The sequence below is a fragment of the Taudactylus pleione genome, unplaced genomic scaffold (genome assembly GCF_031769625.1).
Source record: "Taudactylus pleione unplaced genomic scaffold, aTauple2 ptg001167l, whole genome shotgun sequence".
Classification (NCBI taxonomy): Eukaryota; Metazoa; Chordata; class Amphibia; order Anura; family Myobatrachidae; genus Taudactylus; species Taudactylus pleione.
Genome location: NW_028285568.1, coordinates 366,816 through 388,295, shown reverse-complemented (window position 1 = coordinate 388,295; position 21,480 = coordinate 366,816). Strand labels below are relative to the sequence as shown.

General features: G+C 43.3%; 1 protein-coding gene across 2 annotated transcripts in view; it reads left to right on the top strand.

Annotated features, from left to right (window-relative positions):
• The window catches only part of ZFYVE9 (zinc finger FYVE-type containing 9), a 235,230-nt gene extending 214,086 nt beyond the window's left edge, over positions 1–21,144 (top strand). Inside the window, exons 17-19 of one of the 2 annotated variants that reach the window (XR_015874942.1) lie at positions 9,317–9,493; positions 17,716–20,092; positions 20,138–21,144. Coding sequence is in view for 1 of the 2 variants with exons in the window: in XM_088462252.1 (XP_088318378.1) it covers positions 9,317–9,493; positions 17,716–17,877 (339 nt within the window). In the remaining variant the exon portion in view is untranslated. Of the gene's footprint in view, positions 1–9,316; positions 9,494–17,715 lie in introns of both variants that reach the window. The other variant, XM_088462252.1, reaches the window with a different exon arrangement.
• Positions 21,145–21,480: the final 336 nt, after the last annotated feature.

The window sequence follows — 21,480 nt, the reverse complement described above, 5'->3', positions numbered from 1 at the left end:
GCTGCGATCTGGGAAAACAGAGGTGCAGATACCATATATTTTGGGAAGATCTTGTTTAGTCCTGACCTTGACAAGATTGTAGCAACATTGGCAGCATCACTAATGGCAAGATTACCGCCTTCAGCTACTCCCACTACAAGGCTTCGGACTAAAATCTAATAAGTCTTTTTGTCCTCAGGGTCAGCCTAAAGGCCTGTTTATTCCTAGGCTGTCTGCCTCCACCAGGGTCGCCATATCCAGTACCGAGCAGACCTGGACTTCCAGACCCTGCTTCTAAACCTAAGTATAAACCTTCAGCCTGACGGGACAGGTCTACATCTGGGGGATTCCAGAGTGAGATACCGACTTTCTCAGTTCGCCCAGTGCTGGTGTTATGTCACCACGGATACTTGGGTAGGAGTTGTAGTCTCTCACGGGTATGCCCTCTCATTGCTCAGGCGGCCTCCTCACATGTGTTTTTACACGGGCCCTTCTTCAGACCCGAACAGGGCCTTACAAATCCAGAAAGCTAGACAGTCTTTGTAGGCCAGCCCCACTAGCTCAGCGAGGGACTGGTTCTACTTTCTTTCTGTGGCAGTGGCTGACTGGTCCTCATTGGCCTATCCTCTGTCTCAATTCCCTGAACCAGTTCCTAAAGGTGCCTGGGCTCAGGAGGGAAACCCCATCATCCGCTGTTTGGAACCTGGGGACTTTTATGGTATCACTGAATATTCAGTACATGTACCTACGAGTACGTATAGAGCCCTCTCATCAGCGTTGGCTCGGGTTTGCTGTGCCACAGCAACTCTTGCAATTTTCGGGCTCTGCCCTTTGGACTGTCCACAGCCACGACGGGGTTTACCAGATTTATGGATTTTCTGACAGTCCACCTGTTCAGTGTATCCGACTTCTCCAGTATCTGGACGACCTCCTGCTCTTAGCAGGATCACCAGAGTACTTGAAGCCATTTCAAGTTTACCGTTGCTTTCCTTCACAGGCACAAAAGGTTAATCAATGGGACAAAAGTCCTCCCTGCATCCCTCACAGGGTATGATTCATCTGGGAGCCCGGATAGATTCTCAGAATCTGAGAATTCTTCTAACGTAAGACAAGATCTCCACTCTTCAACTATGAGTGCGCGGATGTCTACACAGTCGACAAATGTCTTTACACTCTGTAATACGAGTTTTGGAATCCAGAGTGTCTACCTTCAGAAGGGTGGAATATGCTCAGTTCCATTCCAGGCCTTTGCATAATCTGCTCCTCTCCAGATGGAACGGGTTTCTCAATAGGATCACTGTTCAGATGATGATGCTCTCTCCAGAGGTGCGTCGGTCTCTGTCTGGGTGACTTTGGTCATCTCATCCACGGTAATCTTTACAACGGACGCCAGTCTCTGGGGAGCAGTGTCTGGTCCGCATTCGTTTCAGGGCAGTTGGACGTCTGTCGATTCCGCCCTGCCAATTAACTTGTTGGAACTTTAAGCTGTCTTGGGTCTTCACTCTGGCCTAACACATACTTCACGGTGAACCTGAAAAGGTTATGTCCGAAAATGTCACAACAGTGACTTGCATCTAGGGGACTCTGGTCGTTGGGCAGGAATGTTACACATTCGGTCATAGTCCAAGGGTCCCCTCCTGACCATCTCTGCAGTGTTCATTCCGAGAGTTCTCCATTGGGAAGTGGGCTTCCTCAGCCATCACAACGTGCATTCCGAGGGCTGGTCTCTTCTCCAAGAAAGGTTTCAACTCCTAGTGATCAGAGGGGGCCTCATGGCCTTCTGACTGTCACACACTGCTGGGGTTAGGGTCCAGAACTAGAGGTGCTGTAGCATCCTTCAGGTGACGTGTTGTCGGTGCAGTGGACTTTCCACGTTGTGTACCTGTTTCCTCCGGCCTCCCTTCTTCCTCGAGGTCTTTGGGAGTTCAATCGAGACGGAAGTGCCCTCCTGCTGGTGGCTCCAGATTGCCCCAGACGTCACTGGTACTTACATTTTCAGAGTCTCGCCATCAACACTCTGTTCCTGATGCCTCCATATCCGGACCTGTTGTCTCAGGGTCCTTCCCTTTCCCTGGTCCTGGATCGTTTGTCTTTGATTACGTCCCTACTGAGGTCCTAAGGCTTCTCTGGCTCTGTCATCATCCAGATGTTTGGAGCGCATAGGCCTACTGTTGCTGGGATCTACCACAGACTGTGGCATAATTAATTCTTATGGGTATCGTACCTGTTACTACGGTCCTCCGGTGTTTAGGATTTCCAGAAGTTCTGGCATGCCTTCCAGTTGGCTTGGGTCTCTCCCTCTGCCTGGCCTTACTGAGAGTGCGGATCTCTGTACTGTCAGTATGGTTCGGTTGTGGAATTGCTCCACTCTCGGATATCCGGACCATCCTTCAGGGTGTTTTCTAGATTCTGCCTCCCTTTGTCCCCCCTAGGGGCTTCTTGGGATTTGGTAGTGGTTCTTCGTGTCCTCCTGGGACCTTCATTTGAACCACTAGCTTTGATAGCCATTACATTAGTCTCTCTCTCTTATGGTGTTTGCTTCCGCCAAGAGAGTGTCGGTATTGGGAGCATTCTCATGTCAGGGTTGTGAGTTGCACTCGCCCTGTGTCTCTTCCTAAAGTGGTTTTTAAGTTCCATGGTTTATTATTCTGGAACTTATGGTACTGACATTTCAGTCACCAGTCCTCTCGGCTGGTGTGGCCTCATTGACTGTGGTCCGGCCTCTTCGGATTTATGTGATCTATTCAAGTTCCTTCAGGAAATTAGACTCCTTAATTGTAGTCTATGGATTTCTGGATTTCACAGGAAAGGGTGGCTGGCCAATAAACAGATGTTGGCTGGATGGCTTCGTATGTCTTTCTCAGGGGCCTACACGTAGGAAGGCCTTTTCTGTTTATGCTTGTTTTTCCTCAGGCTGTGGGCGGCTCGCTGTTGTGCCTTGGCTGTTCTGCCTTGCTAGGTGGCCGTGTGGTCTTCTGTCCACACCTTTTTAAGGTTCTATGCCTCTCAGGATGCTTCCTTTGGGCGGCAGATTCTCCTCTCAGCACAGGAGCGTCCCCACCCTTATAAGGACTGCTTTGGGACATCCCCAAAGTCAACCCTGTGGACCCCCTATGGACCCTGAAGTAGAAAACAAGAGAGATGCTAAGAACTTACCTTTATTATCTCTGTTTCTACGAAGACCATAGGGTACACAGGGCACCTGCCCTAACGCACCTAACCTCATATGGGCTGTGTTACTGGTCACCGATTTCCTGTTTCCTTCTCTGTGAGTATGGTTGAGTGTTCCAGTCTTCTCTTTCTTTTTTCCTCCAGCCTTTGGCTACTTACAAACTGAGGTGCGTCTGGCTTGGGGGAGGGGTTATAGGGAGAGTGAACCCAGTGTATCCTGGGAGCTAAAAGCTTTAACTGCGTGGTGCCTGGATTTGGTTCCCAACCTATACCCCAAGGTCAACCCTGTGGACCCTATGGACTTCGTAGAAACAGAGATAACAAAGGTAAGCTCTTACCATATCTCTTGTTTTTTTTAATACTAAAGGGCAGTCTATGTAAGGTGTCCTAAAGGATTCGCTCAGAGCTGCTCCAGCACCGGTGGCTTCTGCCGCGGGACTCTGCAGAAGAAAGCCGAATGTCAGTGCTGTCAGCTCCCGCAGGCGGCGCTTGTGGATAGGTAAGTGCGGCTTTCTGCTGTCAGAGAGCCACATCCTCATGGCTGTACCCCGCCGGTGTTAGGGGACCACCGCAGTGCCAATAGGTGTTTTTACTAGGGTGCCTTGCCACCAGGGTGTATTGGACCAGGACACCATTATAGCAGTGATAGCCAGGCCCGGTGGGTTTACACCAGCAGGGAGGTAGCATTATCCTGTTAGCTCCTCCCCTGCCCTTAGGAACGATTGCACAGAGTGACAGCCCGCCTCAGGCACACTCCTTCTCTCTCTCCACCTACTCGGGAACACTGAGTAGCCATTTTAGACACAGTGCCTGCCTCAGCTCAACAGGGAGAGAAGTTTGGGCTCTGGTCTTAACATATACGTTGCTCCCAGCAGCTTGGCTTTATATATTTAGTACCTTCCTGCTACTGGCTGGACTGTTGAGCAGTATTGCCCACATTTTCAGCATTGAGTGAGTGACTTCTGCTGCGTGACTTCGAGCTCTCCAGTCTGCTCCTTTTGAGCCTTTTCATACGGTAGATATTAGGTGGCTTACGTGAAAGGCTCTCTTCTTACTTTCCATTGCATCGTCCCAATTGGTGTCCAGCTTCAGCGCCTTGTCTTGTTGCTCCCATTTTCTTATTTTTCATTCAAATCGGGCAGTTCTCAGGACTGACTCGGGTTACCTAACTAAGGTGGTTTCTTGGTTCCATATCAAAAGATTGTGGTACCATTTATCGATGGTCCAGACTCTGGAGGAAGCCTATCTGGATGTGGTGAGGATTCTTTAGTTCTTTCCGCATAAACGCAGAGATGTCCGTAAATGGGATATTTTTTGTCCTGTATGATTTTCACAATGGAGGCTGGCCGGCTTTGAAAACAGACCTTGCCCAGGTGGCTCCGCTTGACTATCTGTCACGCCTTTTCGGCGGTGGGCCGTCCTGTGGTGACGGGTCATTCCACCAGGGCAGTAGGAACATCTTGGGCAGTTCACTGTGGTGCTTCAGTGGAGCAGCTTTGTAACCTGCTCATCTTGTTACCTTGTGGAGGAAGAAGAAAAGGAGATTTATGGTCTTACCTGTTAAATCCTTTTCTTCGACTCCATGGGGGGCACAAGACGCCCACCCTGACGCCCCTGATTTGTGGGGTCTTGTTCCTTGTGGTACCGGTTCTCCGAACACCCTCTGTATGTTTGCTGGTCTTCTCCCTCTCTTTCTCCTCGCTTCTGCCTTGGGCTTGTTATTGTAACTGAATAGCCCGGGCTGGGGGCGGGGGTATAGTGGGGAGGGAGGTTTGGGCTAATCGGAAAACATTTGTGACCATTTGGTGCCCAGACTCTCTCCTGTCCAAGCAATACCCATTGTGTCCCTGTGCCAGTTAGTGGTGGAAGAAGAAAAGGATTTTGCCAGATATAAATCTTCTTTTTTTTTTTTTTTTTTTTACCCTCTATCTTGTGAAAATAATAAGATAATAATTTGCTATAGGATCATATTCAGTCATTTTCAGTTTATTATAAGTGTCAAATCAAAAACTCTCACTTTTTTAATATTCATAATCTATAATATACCACTTACATTCATCATCTTATTTATTAAATTAAATAATATGAACATTCTGTTCACTATTTACTACCCTTAAGATTGGTGGTTATGACAGTATCTAATACACAATATCATTTGTTTTGGGTCACTTTATGACAAAACATTTTTTTCACTTCTATCAACCGACACCAACAGTTACTAATTCCTGGAACAGCTATATTTAATAAAACAAATAATATAATAAAACATATTTATAATTCAACAAAGAATTGATATAAATATATTCAGTAATTTGCATACTTTAATGTAAGAATGGAATATTCTAGATCTCATAAATGGTGTAATAAACAATTCTGAAAATGGCATTATTTAATACAGTAAATTACAGGGAAATATGGTTTCCAACAATGTTTTTGAACACAATGTTCTATTTACAAATTAATCTGGAAAAAAAAAGCTAAATACTTCTTAGTACTCTAAGGGTTAAAATAACCGTGCATTAATGGTGGGTACACATTAGACGATATGTTGTCTGATCCCATGGATCGTCTATGGCGTACCCATGATATGCGCGCTCCCGCAGGTCGTTGGCTACATAGCTTGTCGGCCCTACTGCAGGTGCCTGAGGAAGTGGTCGGTTACGCCGGGAACCCTTTATGTGAGAAGTACATATTTTATTTCATGGTTTATTTTTGTGTTAAATTGTCTTGGTTGTTGATTGTGGTGTTACATATAAAAGAAGTAACAACCTGTGATGTAAATCTAACAATAGTCTAATGGCTCAATCCAAGTGTCTGCGATAATCTCACGGATGCGAGTCATCGCGACAACAGCTGCACTTGATGGCAGCCCGAACTCGCAGAAAAGTGCTCACATAGGGCTCCAAACAAAATTTAGATTTGCAGGTGGACTCCAATTAAGCTGTAGGAACATCTCAAAGATGATCAGTGGAAACAGGATGCACCTGCACTAAATTTAGAGCTTCATGGCAAAGGCTGTGAATACTTATGTACATGTGATTTCTAAAGCTGCATACACACACAATTTAGTAAATTAATGATTTTAGTAAACGATTTTCGTTCATTTTTTCAGGGGAAAAATTAACGAAAATCATTTACTAAAATCGTTCATTTACTAACTGTAACGAATGATTTTTTTTTTAACTACAAACGACTTTTGCATATTCCCTTATTGAAAATCGTTGAGTTGGTCAGTCTGACTAAACTACAAACATGAATGCACATGAACGATAATCGTTCATCGTTTTAACTCAGAAAGTGAACGATTTTTTCAACGATTGAGCGATAAACTATATCATTAATGATAATCGTTAAAAATATCGTTGTGTGTGTATGCACCTTTAGTTGTTTTTTAAATTAAATTTACAAAAATCTCGAAAAAAAAAAAAACTTTTTACACGTTGTCATTATGGGGTATTGTGTGCAGAATTTTGAGGACAAAAATGAATTTATTCCATTTTGGAATAAGGCTGTAACATATCAAAATGTGGAAAAAGTGAAGAGCAGATTTCCGTAAACAATATGCGAGGTAGGGTTCCACGCTTTTGGTTCCTGACAAATACACTTTTATCAAAGGATCAGCAAGCGTACATACTTGTATGTTTTAGTGCTTCAGAAATGTTTTTATTTTTGTATTCATTTTACCAGAATGTTGTTTATTGGCAAACATTAATGAGCGTGAAGATATTAACACTCTATACTTGTTGTTACCTATTTGCATTATTACTATATTCTGGGAGTGAAGAAGTGAACACTCCAGTTACTGTATAAAGTGACAATATTAGCCACGGGGGTCTATGGGCTGCGCAAGAAAATGTGTTTAATAATTGAATAGCTCTGCGCGTTATTAACACTGCAGCTAATTGCATCTGCCACTATATTCTAAATAAAATATTTTTTTATTATTAGATGATCTGTTATTGATATCTCATGAAAGTGACTTATTAGTTGATCTTCTATCTGTAAACATTGTTTATTACCATGAAATTAGAGCCCTCAATTATTTAGGGTTTGCACATTTTTGGGGGGTATATCATACATCTATCTTATTATCTTTTTGGGGTTCCCTAGTCAAGTGCCGCAGATAAATCTGTCTTTCTGTTCCACCCAGTGTAACCTATGTAGTATGCCCAAGATGGTGCCTCGCCTGGTACCTTCATGGGTGGGTTGAATAATCCTTTGAATTGATGACAAATAATGACTACCTCACCTTGTATTACATTCATGGATTGTGCAAACCTCTGTATTATGTTCATCATTTAGGGCATTGGTTCTCATCCTCAGCCCTCACGTTTTCCCAGCAGGTCATGTTTTTTATAGCTTTATTTTGGGTTTGTGATCTGGCTTTGGGGGTAAGATCATACAGCTCTCCAGGTGTCGGTACATCCTGTCCTTTGGGACCCCCTTTCCTCCCCAGGCCTCTCTCCGCTGCAGTTTGCTGGTCTCCATATCCTCGTTTTGCTTCCCTGCCGCTCCGTGCTGGTTTGAGGCCTTAGCCCACTTCTTCCCACTGGGCCGCCATTGCTGCTTTTTCCTGCGTGCCTCACCACTTTACTGTGGGTCTGTCCTCGGCATCTGGTGGTTCTTGTCTGTGACGTGCTCCCTGGTTCCTTCCGTGGTGAACTTGGCTGCGCTGGTTCATTGCTGGGACCTCTGGCTCCATCGTCCTTTTGTGACTTCTCCAGCTGCTGAGGCTGCTTCTCCCCTGATAATGGTGCTGGCTACATTGCGCTAAGTGCTGAGGACAAGGTACTTTCTTGTGCTCTAACAGCAGCTTCTTAGCTCAAGGTCAGGAAATACTCAGATTGCCTGAGAACTGAGGGTGATCGTCCTGAGCAGCTTTTCAATTCCTGGTTGACGACTGCTTTTGCCGGCAGTTCCCCTGTGGACATTCCTTGTCGAGACTTTGCATTATAAGAGCTAGGACGCTTTCATTGCTGTTCTGTGTGTCTTTGTTTCAGCAGTGGTCACCTCAGTCCCCAGGGTAGGATGACCCTCCTTGAATGATATGCATGCACTTGCTACCCCTATTTGTTGTTATATTCAGTCTTATCAAAGTTCCCTTAGTACTTATATATTTGCATCCTGTTTGACTGTATTATAACTTTTATATCCTGTATATACATTTTTCTCCCCTATTGCTATGTAACTGTCTACAAAGGGTCAGGTTTGTCATCTTATCCACATCTGCCCCCGGCCACATCTGTTTGCTGATTGTCGGTCTAGACCCTATGGTCGGTTAGGATGTGTCGTTTATTGCTTCTGGGAGTGTCTTCATTGCCCCTTTATTCCTGGGCTTGAGACACCACGGTCTTGGGGACCATCTGTGTTGTGGGTAGGTTAGCTGGTACAGCATAGTAGCTGGGGGGGGCTTGTTTGGGGCTCCAGGTATGCCGTAAGTAAGGGGTATGGTCATACAGTGTGGGGGGGGGGGTGTGTAGTGACTAGGTGGTCCTTCTTAATTGCTATATTTTGCTTTCCATACTTTGGAGCGGTCTAGTGTATATCTTTTATCTATATTGATTTGATACACGTCTGCCTTATGTATGTAGGTTAACATTAAAGCAACTCTGTGCTGGGGTATAGCTGCTTTGCACTGATCCTCCTTTTTTCATATTCGTCACAATAATACGCACTATTCTCTTTGCTTTGTGTTGTATGGGCCTGGATAGAGCCGTCAGGTACCCGCTTCTCTAATACTATATCATATGAGGTTTTAGTGTATGTATGCTTTCTGTATTGTGAGAGTCAGTACTTGCTCCAGGTTCTGTCGTGTTACCTAACAGATATGCCTTTGTGTTATACAGTATATTTTCCGGTCTGCTACATTTATTATCCTCTTTGATATATATGAAGAAAGAGTTCTGTTTGTTGATTCTTATATTCCTGTACCCTGGTCATGTCTCCTAATTGTCTATAATTATATATTGTATTCTGTGGGTGTAAACTTCCAAACCTTACAAATAACCAACATTTTAAAAATATATATTTTGTACTGAGTTTTTTTTTTTTGTGAATTGGAGAAATTTTGTTTTTTCATTTATAAAACAATTCCTGAATGTGTTGTTCATAATGTTGACTTTTTAGTCACACTTTAATTGTTACCTACCTCTCTCGCATCTAACAGGTATTTTTCTTGGACAATGAGGAACAACAGAGTGGCCTTAGTGACCCTGCTGACCACAGCAGATTGACTGAAAATGTAGCAAAAGCTTTCTGTCTAGCACTTTGTCCACATCTGAAATTATTAAAAGAAGATGGGATGACGAGACTGGGATTGCGGGTCACTCTGGACTCCGACCAGGTGAGTGTATAGATCCCAAGTTGTAGGCAGTGTTACGCTTCCTTTACATCATGGTGTCAAAAAAAACAGAAGTATCTCTGCCGATCATACTCAGATCTACCTCTCCCTCCCCCCTGACCTCTCCCTCTCTCCAACTGTCTCTTTGCTGTCTCTTCCTGGATGTCCCAGAGCTTTCTTACACTTAATATGTTTAAGACTGAGCTAATCATCTTCCCACCCTCCCGCATAACCTTACTGCCCACATCTCCTCTAGCACCCACAGGTTATCCGTGACTCCTCCCTCTCCTTCATACCACACATTTAGCACCTCTCGTAGTCCTGCCGTTTCCATCTCAGATATATCTCCAGAATCAGACCGTTTCTCACCCTGGATGCTACTAAGACCCTCATCCACTCACTGGTCATCTCCAGATTGGACTACTGTAACCTCCTCCTAGATGGCCTCCCAGTCTCTCGCCTCTCTTCTCTGCAGTCTGTCCTCAGTGCTGCTGCTCGTCTCATCTTCCTCTCCAAACGCTCTACGTCTCCCTCCCCTCTCCTACAAGCCCTACACTGGCTCCCCCTCCCTTTCAGATCCCAATTCAAGGTTCTCACACACCCCTACAAAGTCCTCACCCAGTCCTCTCCCATTTACATCTCTGACCTCATCTCCCTTCACACTTCTGACCGCCCTCTTCGCTCCACAAATGCTGCATCTTCTGTCAACTGATTACTTCCTCCCACTCCCGCCTCCAAGATTTTGCCTGTGCTGCTCCCTACCTCTGGAATTCTCTACCTCTCTCCATCAGACTCTCCACCTCTCTGCAAACCTTCAAATGGGCTCTCAAGACCGACTTCTTCATCAAAACCACCCAGCTCTCATCTTAACCCACTGCCCCCATGCTCCTTACTCATTGTCTACACCATCTGTGTTACCCCTGTCTGTCTGCCCCTCCCCTTTAGAATGTAAGCTACAAGCAGGGCCCTCTTCTCCCATGTGCTTTTCCTTCCCTTCCCTTTTGTATACTTTCTTCTTCAGGGTCCATAGGGATCCACAGTTGCCATGGGGATAATGTGGTTGGAGTAATTCAGGCACCAAACAGTTAAGCTTTCTGCTCCCAGGGTGCCTCTGGTCCTCCTCTATCTATATATATATATATATCTATCTATATATATATATATATATATAAAATATACCCCGCCTCCGGCCACATGCATTCAGTTATTCGTTTTGTGCGGCAGGATTCAGACGCAAGTTTGTTTTTGAGTTAGCAGTGCTTAGCGTCAGTATTAAGACGCATGGCCTGAGACTCCGTCTACCTCCGCCGGGCCGCAACGTCAGTAATGTATCTGGTGGTTTTTGCGGGTCACGGCAGAGCTTGCACGATGATGCTGGGGCCCGCACTACAACCGGACGCACGGAGATGTCGGGTATGGCGGTTCCTCGCTTACGGGGAATCGCACATGGCAGTCCTTGCTTCCGGCGCTGGAGACGCACCAGAAGTCACTGCAGTGAGGGACCGGTGTGTCTGCTACCCCCACTATACTACCGGGGCCTTATCGTCCTCTTACCCTCCCTCGGGTAAATAAAACGCTCACAGTCCACTATCTGTGCTCTGCTGAAGCGTTTTGGTCTCAGGAGGTTTTGTGTCAGTCTCCCTTTAGACCTCTCCCTCTGGTCAGTTATATGGTGCTCTGTATCCTACCAAGCCTTGTGTTTGAATAGTTGATTCAGAGTCTATTGCAACTAAATGACATATGCATTGTATGTGACTGTTCACTAGCTCCTCATCCTTCTGGTACAGGTGCATGTTTTTTTTTTTTTTTGTGTACTTCATATCTACTAGTATTTGTGAAGGCTGTCGCATTGCATTTCATTATTACTTTTTTTTATGGAATATACAAAAGGTAAAAGGAAACAGGAGGTTGAGGCCTCTGCTGGTTTTAGGTAAATACTGTTTGGTGGGCTTGTCCCCTCAGGACTTTATACAGGATGGTTGGTGTGCTGTCTGTTATAAAGAACCACATCACCACTCCAGTCTACCAGCCCTGTTACAGGAGCCATCTTGGGTGCCTCCTTGTCCCAGGTGATGACGCAGTTATTGGATCATTTGGCTACTCCTACACTGCCTCCTTTAATGGGATACTCATAGCATGCTCTGTTTGTTCCTCCTACACATCCTTCCTGGTTGGATATTTATACCCACTTAGGTCAGACTATGGCGGCTGTTACGAACAGACCGGTAGGTGCACAGGCGCTTAAGCGGACGTTAGTTTTTTATGTCTGCTCAGCATGTAGATTCAGACTCATCAGAGGAATCTGATGATGCACTGGGTTCTTCTCCAGAGTCTAGCTCGGGAGAGGAGGACCATCCTTCTACAGTGGATGTCTTTTTTCTTTGGTGAGGGCGGTCAAATTAATCCTAAATATGCAGGATACTGAGCCGGCTTCCAGAAAGAAGGCTCCAGTGTTTAAACATCAGAAGGTGTTAAAAGCTGAGTTTCCTAAATCTGAGAGGGGAAGGGGGGGGGCGGTGAACTGATGGAAGAGTCATGGAGTAACCCGGATAAACGGAAAGATTAGCATATTTGTATCCTTTCCAGCTACTGAATGTACAAAGTGGGAAGTCCCTCCTACCATGAATTCTCTGGTGACGCATGTAGTCAGGAACGCTATGTTGCTTATTCAGTCAGCATCTCCTCTTACAGATTAGGAAAATCGACGCCTATTTGGGAGAAGCTGCAATAGTTGCTGGGCTCCTAGCTTCTAAAGCATCGTCAGCCTCGGTAGTGGCTCTTAGAGCCTTTTTGGTTAAGGTCCTGGAAAGCAGAGACTGGGTCAAAGAAGGCTCTGGAATCCTTACTTCGGAAATATACTTTTTGGAGCAGAATTAGAGAAGATAATGGCTAATCTGGCAGCTTCAAATTCTGCAGTTCTGCCATCAACAGCTACATTAAAGTCTAGGAAGTCTTTGCAGGACCACCAAGCAAGCTAAGAAGTCCTGGTCGGCCAGACATCCAGCTTTTAAGCCGGACGACAATCCCTCTGCCTGAAGGGGCAGGCCTCCTCCTGGGGGAGCCCAGGATAGGAGGCCGACTTCTTCAATTTGCGGACTACTGGCATCAAATAACAGACAAGGTAAAAGAAAAAAGAGGACTCCTAGAGCGGGGCACACTCAGGTTGTATATTTGGGATCACATAAATAAAATATACCTTTTATTACTTAATTATTAAAAATATTACTGCCAAGCAAGAAAAAACACATACATAATGAAAAAGTGCAAAACAGTAGAAAAAATAAAAAAAATATAAGATATGTTGTTCACAAGTGGACGTCGCCTATATTAATATTAGTAATCTCTAAGAATAATATACAATATATATTGGTGATATTGGTCAACACAGCGATAACCTGAGAAAAGAAAAATACTTATTATCAGGAGATAGTATAATCCTTTCAGGTGGAATACATCCCTCCTAATGATATGGGGTTAACCAGTTTAAATCATGATGTTTAAGGAGACATACCTTCTATGCAAACATAACATATCAAAAGATACAAAAGTGCATATGTGAAGCAAAAGTCTTCACGTGTTTAAGTGAGGCGAAATACATGAAACATAACATAAACAGTGAACATATTAAAAGGCTGATCACCACGTATTTTATATATAATATAGAGTACAATTGGTCAATAATTGGAGGCGTCCCTCCCTTCTGCCTGGGAGAAAAAGGAAAAAATCCTGACTAAATAGTCATGAACAATAAGAGAAGGGTGCACAGCTTCCTTGACAAAGCCTCTGGCGAAACGTGCGTTGGCTACACAGCTGGAAGGGAACCCAGTGCGCACTGTAGGATCCCCACACCATGTTCCTGCCTTGGGAGTTTAAGAGACAGGTATCTTGCCTTTATCTACCTTCATTGCTCTCTCATTAGCTGTCACTAACCAGACTCCTTGCGCTGCCATAGGCAACAGGGACTCTGGGTTATGAGGACACTAACAGCAGAGGCAATCTATACTATTTCTTAGGTGCCATATGTCAGTGACTCATTCCTCGTCTCTGATACTTGTATGATGTGGAACAGCAGCATCTGACTTATAAGTGCACTCTTCTCTTATTGTTCATGACTATTTAGTCAGGATTTTTTCCTTTTTCTCCCAGGCAGAAGGGAGGGACGTCTCCAATTATTGACCAATTGTACTCTATATTATATATAAAATACGTGGTGATCAGCCTTTTAATATGTTCACTGTTTCTTATGTTTCATGTATTTTGCCTCACTTAAACACGTGAAGACTTTTGCTTCACATATGCACTTTTGTATCTTTTGATATGTTATGTTTGCATAGAAGGTATGTCTCCTTAAACATCATGATTTAAACTGGTTAACCCCATATCATTAGGAGGGATGTATTCCACCTGAAAGGATTATACTATCTCCTGATAATAAGTATTTTTCTTTTCTCAGGTTATCGCTGTGTTGACCAATATCACCAATATATATTGTATATTATTCTTAGAGATTACTAATATTAATATAGGTGACGTCCACGTGTGAACAACATATCTTATATTTATTTATTTTTTCTACGGTTTTGCACTTTTTCACAGGGGTGTATCTAGAGGTCCGTGCGCCCCTGGCAAACTAAGGGACTGGCGCCCCCCTCCAATGACTGCTTCTACTAGAAAAAAAAAAAATAACACACACTGGGGGTAGTTTAATTCACACACGTGAAGAAATAGGGAGAGTATAATTTTTATTTCTCTTTTTAATATATATATATTTTATAGAACTTACTCTATTGCAATTTTTACATTTATTTATGCAAAAAACCCAGGAAAAGCTTAAAAACATTGAATCAAAAACAAACAAAATGCATTATGGGTAACATAATTCACATATATTCAAATTGGGCTATCTATAGTGCATTACACTTTTAACAACTGATACCTACACTCCACCGTTAATTTACTGGGATGATAAATCACATGAATCTTTTATATTATCCCACTTAAGAATGAAGACAATCCATATGGATCATGTCTTATTCCAAACACAGGGTTAGCCACAACCTATAAAGATCATAACCAGTCCCCCAAACTGAGGAAAAGATAAAATTATTATTCCCACACTGGGAGTAGTTCAATTTACATGCCTGTAGAAATAGGGAGACAAAAAAATATATATATAATTTCTTTTAGATTTTTTTTCAGTTATAACACTTACTACATGAAAAGCACTGTTTATTAATCTCTATATGTCAACAACACAGGAAAAGAGGGCATCAATAACAAACAAGATGCATTGTGGGCAAGATAATTTGCTTATATGCAAATTACCTTGCGAATAGAGCCTTGTGATTGATGTGATGCTTGCACTCTTTTCCTGCACAGTTGACATATTAGAATTAGTGAGTGGTGATTGGTATGTGTTGAGTATTGTGGGGGAAGAGATATATTAGGGATAAAATTTAAGAAAAAATTGACTCTCCCTAATTTTAAATGTTTCTGATATAAAGGGACATATAAGAAGGCTAATACATAGCAACAATGAATGGAGAACACTGGTAAGAGCAGAGGAGACAGAAGGAGACCAGGGATATTTGCTCTTAGCAGTGTCCCACAGTCATCTGCAGCAGAGGAGACAGGAGATCATGTGCTAGTGATGTTCTGCCGACACCCCTGGCAAGGGCCATCCAGGCCAATAGGAAGATACACCCCTGCTTTTTCATTATGTATGTGTTTTTTTCTTGCTTGGCAGTAATATTTTTAATAATTAAGTAATAAAAGGTATATTTTATTTATGTGATCCCAAATATACAACCTGAGTGTGCCCCGCTATAGGAGTCCTCTTTTTTTTTTTTCTTACATGTTATCCATACTCTGAGGGTGCACCTCTTTACAATTAACTATAACACCACGTTAATCTAGTGGATTCTCCTGTGCAATTGTCTCTTTCCCATTTACCCAGTTTTCCCTCTTTACCTATTTTTATAATCAAATAATAGATGCCTGGGTCCGAGAAGTGGTTTTTCAGGGGGTATGCGCTCACTTTTCAGAGACCTCCTCCCTTGAAGTTTTTTGCACGAACTCCTATATCAGAGTCTGTCAGGAACTTGGCCCTACAGGAGGACATATACTCCCTGCTGCTGGCAGGGTTGATTATCCCGGTTCCTGTGGTTCAACAGTGATAGGATTATTATTCCAATTTATTTTTGGTTCAGAAACAGAATGGGCCTCATCGCTCTATTTGAAAACCCTCAACAGGGTTATCTGTACCCAAGTTCTGTATAGAAACTCTTCGATCAATGGAACCTCGGGATTTTTTTGGGCTTCTCTAGACATTCAGGGTGCGTATTTCCATGCACCAATTAAGCCATTTTACCAATTTTAGGCACTGCACTTTGTGTACTCAACGGCCCGGCGGGTCTTCACCAAAGTAATGGCAGTGATGACTGCCTATTTCAGGCTTCAGGGAATCAGAATATGGACATACGTGGGCGGGTCTTCTGATAATGACTTGTCTCTGATAATGACTTAGTCTCCAGCGATTCTACAACACCATCTCCAACTGATATGGCTTAAATACAGAAGCACACCTGGATAATCAATTGGAAGAAATGTAATCTGGCTCCAATACAGCGGATGGTACATCTGGGGGCGCTTCTGGATTCTCTGGCATAATGCGTGTTTTTGCTGCCAGAGGACAGGACTGTGGCCCTGTCATTGCAAGTGCGCAAATTGCTCTGCAATCAAAGGGTATCCATTCTATCAGCAATGCAGGTCTTGGGGTAGATGGTATCCACCTTCGACATGGTGGAATATGCTCCGTTCCCCTCCAGGTCTTTGCAGCAATTGATTCTCTCCAGATGGAACGGACAGTATTAGCTAATACGGTACCAGAGGATCCTTCTCACTCCAGAGATTTGTCTCCCTCCCTCGTGGTGGCTGGATAACCTTTATCCAGATGATCCTTATGTAGCCACCACGACGGAGGGAGAGAGACAAATCTCTGGAGTGAGAAGGATCCTCTGGTACCGTATTAGCTAATACTGTCCGTTCCATCTGGAGAGAATCAATTGCTGCCTATTCTGGTTCCAAGATGGGGTGCTTTTCACCACGGACGCCAGTGCAGGATCCCGACCTCCTATTTCGGAACATGGGGAACCTGACGAGCGTCGTCAGGTTGACCAGCATGTTCCGTAGATAGTCGGGGTCGGCAAGGACCCAGCGTGCATGCGTATGGTGCTGGTCCTTGCCGGCTATCCATTACCCGACTTTGTGAACAATGCAACCAAAACATCCTGGTTTTGGTCGGATGATTCTAAAAGTCCTGTAATGGATAAGCCCCTTAAGGTTGATCTCTGTCCCAAACACGGCGACTGCATGTTTTACTCGGTCTGTGGAACCATCTTGGGCGTTTCATTGTGGTGCCTCTGCTTAACAATTATGCAAGGCTGCCACGTGGTCTTATGTCCACAATTTTCTTAGGTTCTACGCCTTTCATATTTTGCCTCTCAGGATGCTTCCTTTTGGGCGATGAGTTTTCCTTTCTGCTTAGGACCATCCCCCACCCTTAGAGGAACTGCTTTAGGACCATGGGGATGTCTGTGATTCCTATGGACCCTGAAGAAGAAAATAAGAGTTGTGGTACACTTACCATTGATAACTCTTTTTTCGAAGTCCACAGGGCACCCACCCTGACGCACCTTGCTTTATTGGGTAATTTCTTTTTCGGCCACAGATTCTCCCATTTTCTGAGAGAGTTTCTGGTGTACGATTGTTCTTCCTTCTCTTCTTTCCTTCTCCTGCCTTTGGGCTTGTTTACAGAACTGAATGCCTGTGGCCGGGGGTGAGGTATATATGGAGGAGGACCAGAGGCATCCTGGGAGCTGAAAGCTTAACTTTTTGGTGCCCGGATCGCACCAACCACATTATCCCTGTGGACTTAGAAGAAAAAGAGTTATCAATGGTAAGTCTACCATAACTCTTATTATTATCTACTCCTTACAACAGCACTTAACCCTTCACTTCTGCCACCTATGTGAGTAATAAGACCATTGTTTCTATGCCTTGTACTTGTCCTGCAATAGTCACTGTTCTCTTGTCCTGCTCAACTGTTTTTGTACTTTGTTCTTACTTTATAAACCTTTATATGGGTTTCTGCAGCGCCTGAATAAACTGGTTTTGAGTATTTTATGAATTAGGACAATTCATGAGGAGTGTTTTTGTTTTTTCAGGTTGGATATCAAGCAGGAAGCAATGGACAGCCGCTGCCTGCTCGCTATACCCATGACTTGGACAGTGCCTTGGTGCCAGTGATACATGGGGGCACTTGCCAGCTGAGTGAGGGCCCAGTTACCATGGAGCTTGTTTTTTATATCTTGGAGAACATATCGTAGGGAAGACATAAGCGTCTCCTCAAAAACTGCCACTGGCTGAATCATTTGCACTTTACTCATGGAAGATTCATTTTTATTTTTTTTTCAAACACTTGTACTAGGTCAGGGTGCAGGGGATGGACAACAGAATGCTTTATACCTTCTATGCATAGCCAGCGGAGAGTGTCCTAGATATAGCCCGAGCCAGAAGATTTCATACACACTGAAAGCAATGGCTGCTCTGGATGAGACAACGAGTATCCTAAATACAATCAGGAATTTCACTCTGACCTCATTTAAATCATTGCTGCAAACTTTTATGCTCGTGTAATATTTTACTGTTTCACCGTTTTCACGTTTACACTGTTGAGACCAGCCTGAGCCTCCATCCTGTTTGTTTTGTATCCCCACATACAATGCATGCCAAGGAGACTGTTACATGGCTGTAATGTTATATCACTACCCAGCCAAAGCGCACAAACCCAGCCACTATTTCACTGGGCTGGCTCCTTATTTGCAGGGGCAGCAATATTTTTGTCAATTCAGGAGCGCACAAGACTTTTTTGACCACGTTGTAGTCTAATGGATCATTGTGAGCTACATTCATCAGTCTGTGGTGGAGGAACATTGTCTGTATGAGAGGCAAAATAATGCGTTAAACAATTCATTTCAAAACTCGTAACCATCCGCCAGCTAGAACTGGGGAGCGGTTTATAAGTTACCGTTTACACTATATGTTTGTCTTCAAGAGCGCTTACAGTACTGCATCCATGTTACAGGAATTGTGTCTACGCTGTGACCACGTGGATGACTTCTGTGTGACCAGACAGGACTAAGCCTGACACTATACACAACATATAGGAAGGTTCTGCTGCAGTCACCTGTTATTTATTTACATGAGGTTACAATCTAGTCCTGAAGATAAGTTGTATAAACCCCAGGTATCTGTGATACAGTCCGTGTATATTCCACACCCAAGTAGGTTTTTTTTTTCTTCTTCTTTCTAAAGCTGGCCGACATATATTGTATACGCTGTACACATATGACCGATGTAACGAAGGACGGAACAATCCCTCATTCTGTCCTTCATTACCTTGTACAGCGCCGCATGTGATATCGTCTATGTGGCCGTTCAGCGCAGCAGACCAGAATATAAAGGCGGTGGGAGCACGCAGATTAGCGTACACACTGACCGATCCGGCTGATATGTTATAAGCCGGTATAACTGATATGCAGTTTCTGGCCGAATTATATCAGAACTATATCGGGCCAATATCTCTCCAGTGTGTACCCAGCTTTAGTATTAAAACCAAACTTGTTCAGTGTCCAAATATTGGGTCTGTGCACATTTTTGCCATTATATACTATTTTTGTGCTGCTCATTCCTCTGTAGGTAAATTTAAGCTAAAAAAAAAAAGTTATTTTACGGTAAAATCAGTAATTTTGTAGTATTTAAGTCAATGTCCTTTATCAAGGTTTATAACAGCTGATGCCAGTCAGACGCATTGCAGGATGTGTTTTGCCATCTAAAATTCACTACAATGAGTTACTATTAATCCTATGACATTGGTTACTCATTCTATGCAATTACAGTGCCAGTGACTATATGTGCCCCCCCCCATCCTAAGCTAGTGTACTGAGAGGGGGGCTTTTATGGTAATACAACTCTGAGATCATTGAGATCTAAGCCGATGACTTGTGTTTCTATCATCCCCTGAAATCAGCAATAACTGTGTAGAAGTCGTTTTCCCATTAATATTGTATTTTGCAGAACCTACTTATTTTTTATACATTATTATTATTATTATTATAAGTTTGTCAAACTGGATGTCAGATTTTTTTCAAATGTTTTAATTACTCTCAACTACTATCAAAACCAAAACAAGTTTGACAAAGTGAACAGGTAGAACCTTCTGATTGGAAAACTAGGCAAATGAGCAAAAGTAATAAGAATTAGTAAATAAAAAGATCAGCCAGTTACAAATAAATCGAAAGTATTATAGAGGTTTCATTTAGTTATCTGACGTCACAGAAGCTGTACATTAACACACAGGTGATAGCATCCCGACGTGTATCCACCCACTACAGAGCAGCCCAGGTGATAACATCCCGACGTGTATCCAGCGACTACAGAGCAGGCGCAGGTGATAGCATCCCGCTGTGTATCCACCCACTACAGAGCAGGCGCAGGTGATAGCATCCCGCCGTGTATCCACCCACTACAGAGCAGGCGCAGGTGATAGCATCCCGACGTGTATCCACCCACTACAGAGCAGCCCAGGTGATAGCATCCCGCCGTGTATCCACCCACTACAGAGCAGGCGCAGGTGCTCCTGTCCAACAGGCGATATAGTCAGCGGGGGCCCGCCCCGTCGTTGCCGGCATCTGCAAGTGTGTATGCACCCCGCCAGGTCCCGCAATGAACCACATCGTTTAGTGGGTACTAAGTCTAAAGGCTGCATCATGAAATATTTTGGTTCAGCCCTGCAAATAAACGCACTGACTGCCTGTGGTTACACGTCACGGGAATGATGGACGATTACACTGGTATCCTCCAGAGAGATTTCCTATATTATTCAGTCACTGAGAATGAATGTGTAGTATTCAAATGAATTGTTTCACTGGTGTTGGTCATGGATCAGGAACGTCTATTACATTACACACGTGGGGGTTGTGTTTCATTTGATAATATGCAACTCAAATCTAAAATCTTAAATATTTCTCTGTTTGATTATTTTATTCTTTATAGCTTAATATACTGTGTGGCAGGTAATTGCGAGGTGTAACCCGGCTGCTAATTTTGATGCACAGTTTTTAAATTGGCAAAGAGCCATATTCTCCTATTAAATGTCATGCTGTAGCAATATCCAGGGATTATGCAATCATTCTATAGTGTTGGCATGGGGGGGGGGGGGATACTCGTTTTACCAGAGAACTAATCCTCAAGCTGTCTTATATATTTAATGAATTGTTGATGGGTGTTGGGATGTTTAGTATTCTAAATATACATGAAGAATATTATTTAGTGATTTTTACATGCTTAAAAGTGACAAATGGAGAAAGGGAACATTAATTCCATTAAAGCACCCAAGAGACTGTCCTATTAGTTCTGAATCACTAGCCCCATCCTAATATCCCAGAGGCTACAGACTGAGCATACAGTGTGTAATTATCATTTCTACAATTCTCAGACACTGTACACCTAGGACATTATACAGCAATTTCCTAATATGCCTTTGTAACTCTGATAATGTCTTGTCTGTTGGACAATTAAACACGCCATCCGTCTTGTGTGTCATGAATCCAGTTTTTTCTGTGTCTTGTCCATAACTCCGCTTACGGTGAATTAGAGAATTGGATAGTGATGAAGCCAATCCCTTTGTTACTATGAGAGTGGCAGATGAAATGTTCCTAAATCAGTTTGTAAATGCTTCTTAGTAAAAAAAAAAACAAGAATGGCAAAATATATTAATTATACATTGTAATCACTGGTGTTAAGGTTGTAAAGAAAATAGCTAAATGTAGAATATTAAGTAAATGCACAAAGAGGAAATACTGAAATAACAGCAGCGGTTTTTATTGTTTTTTGTTTAGTATTGGTCAATTTTAAGTTTATTTTGTACA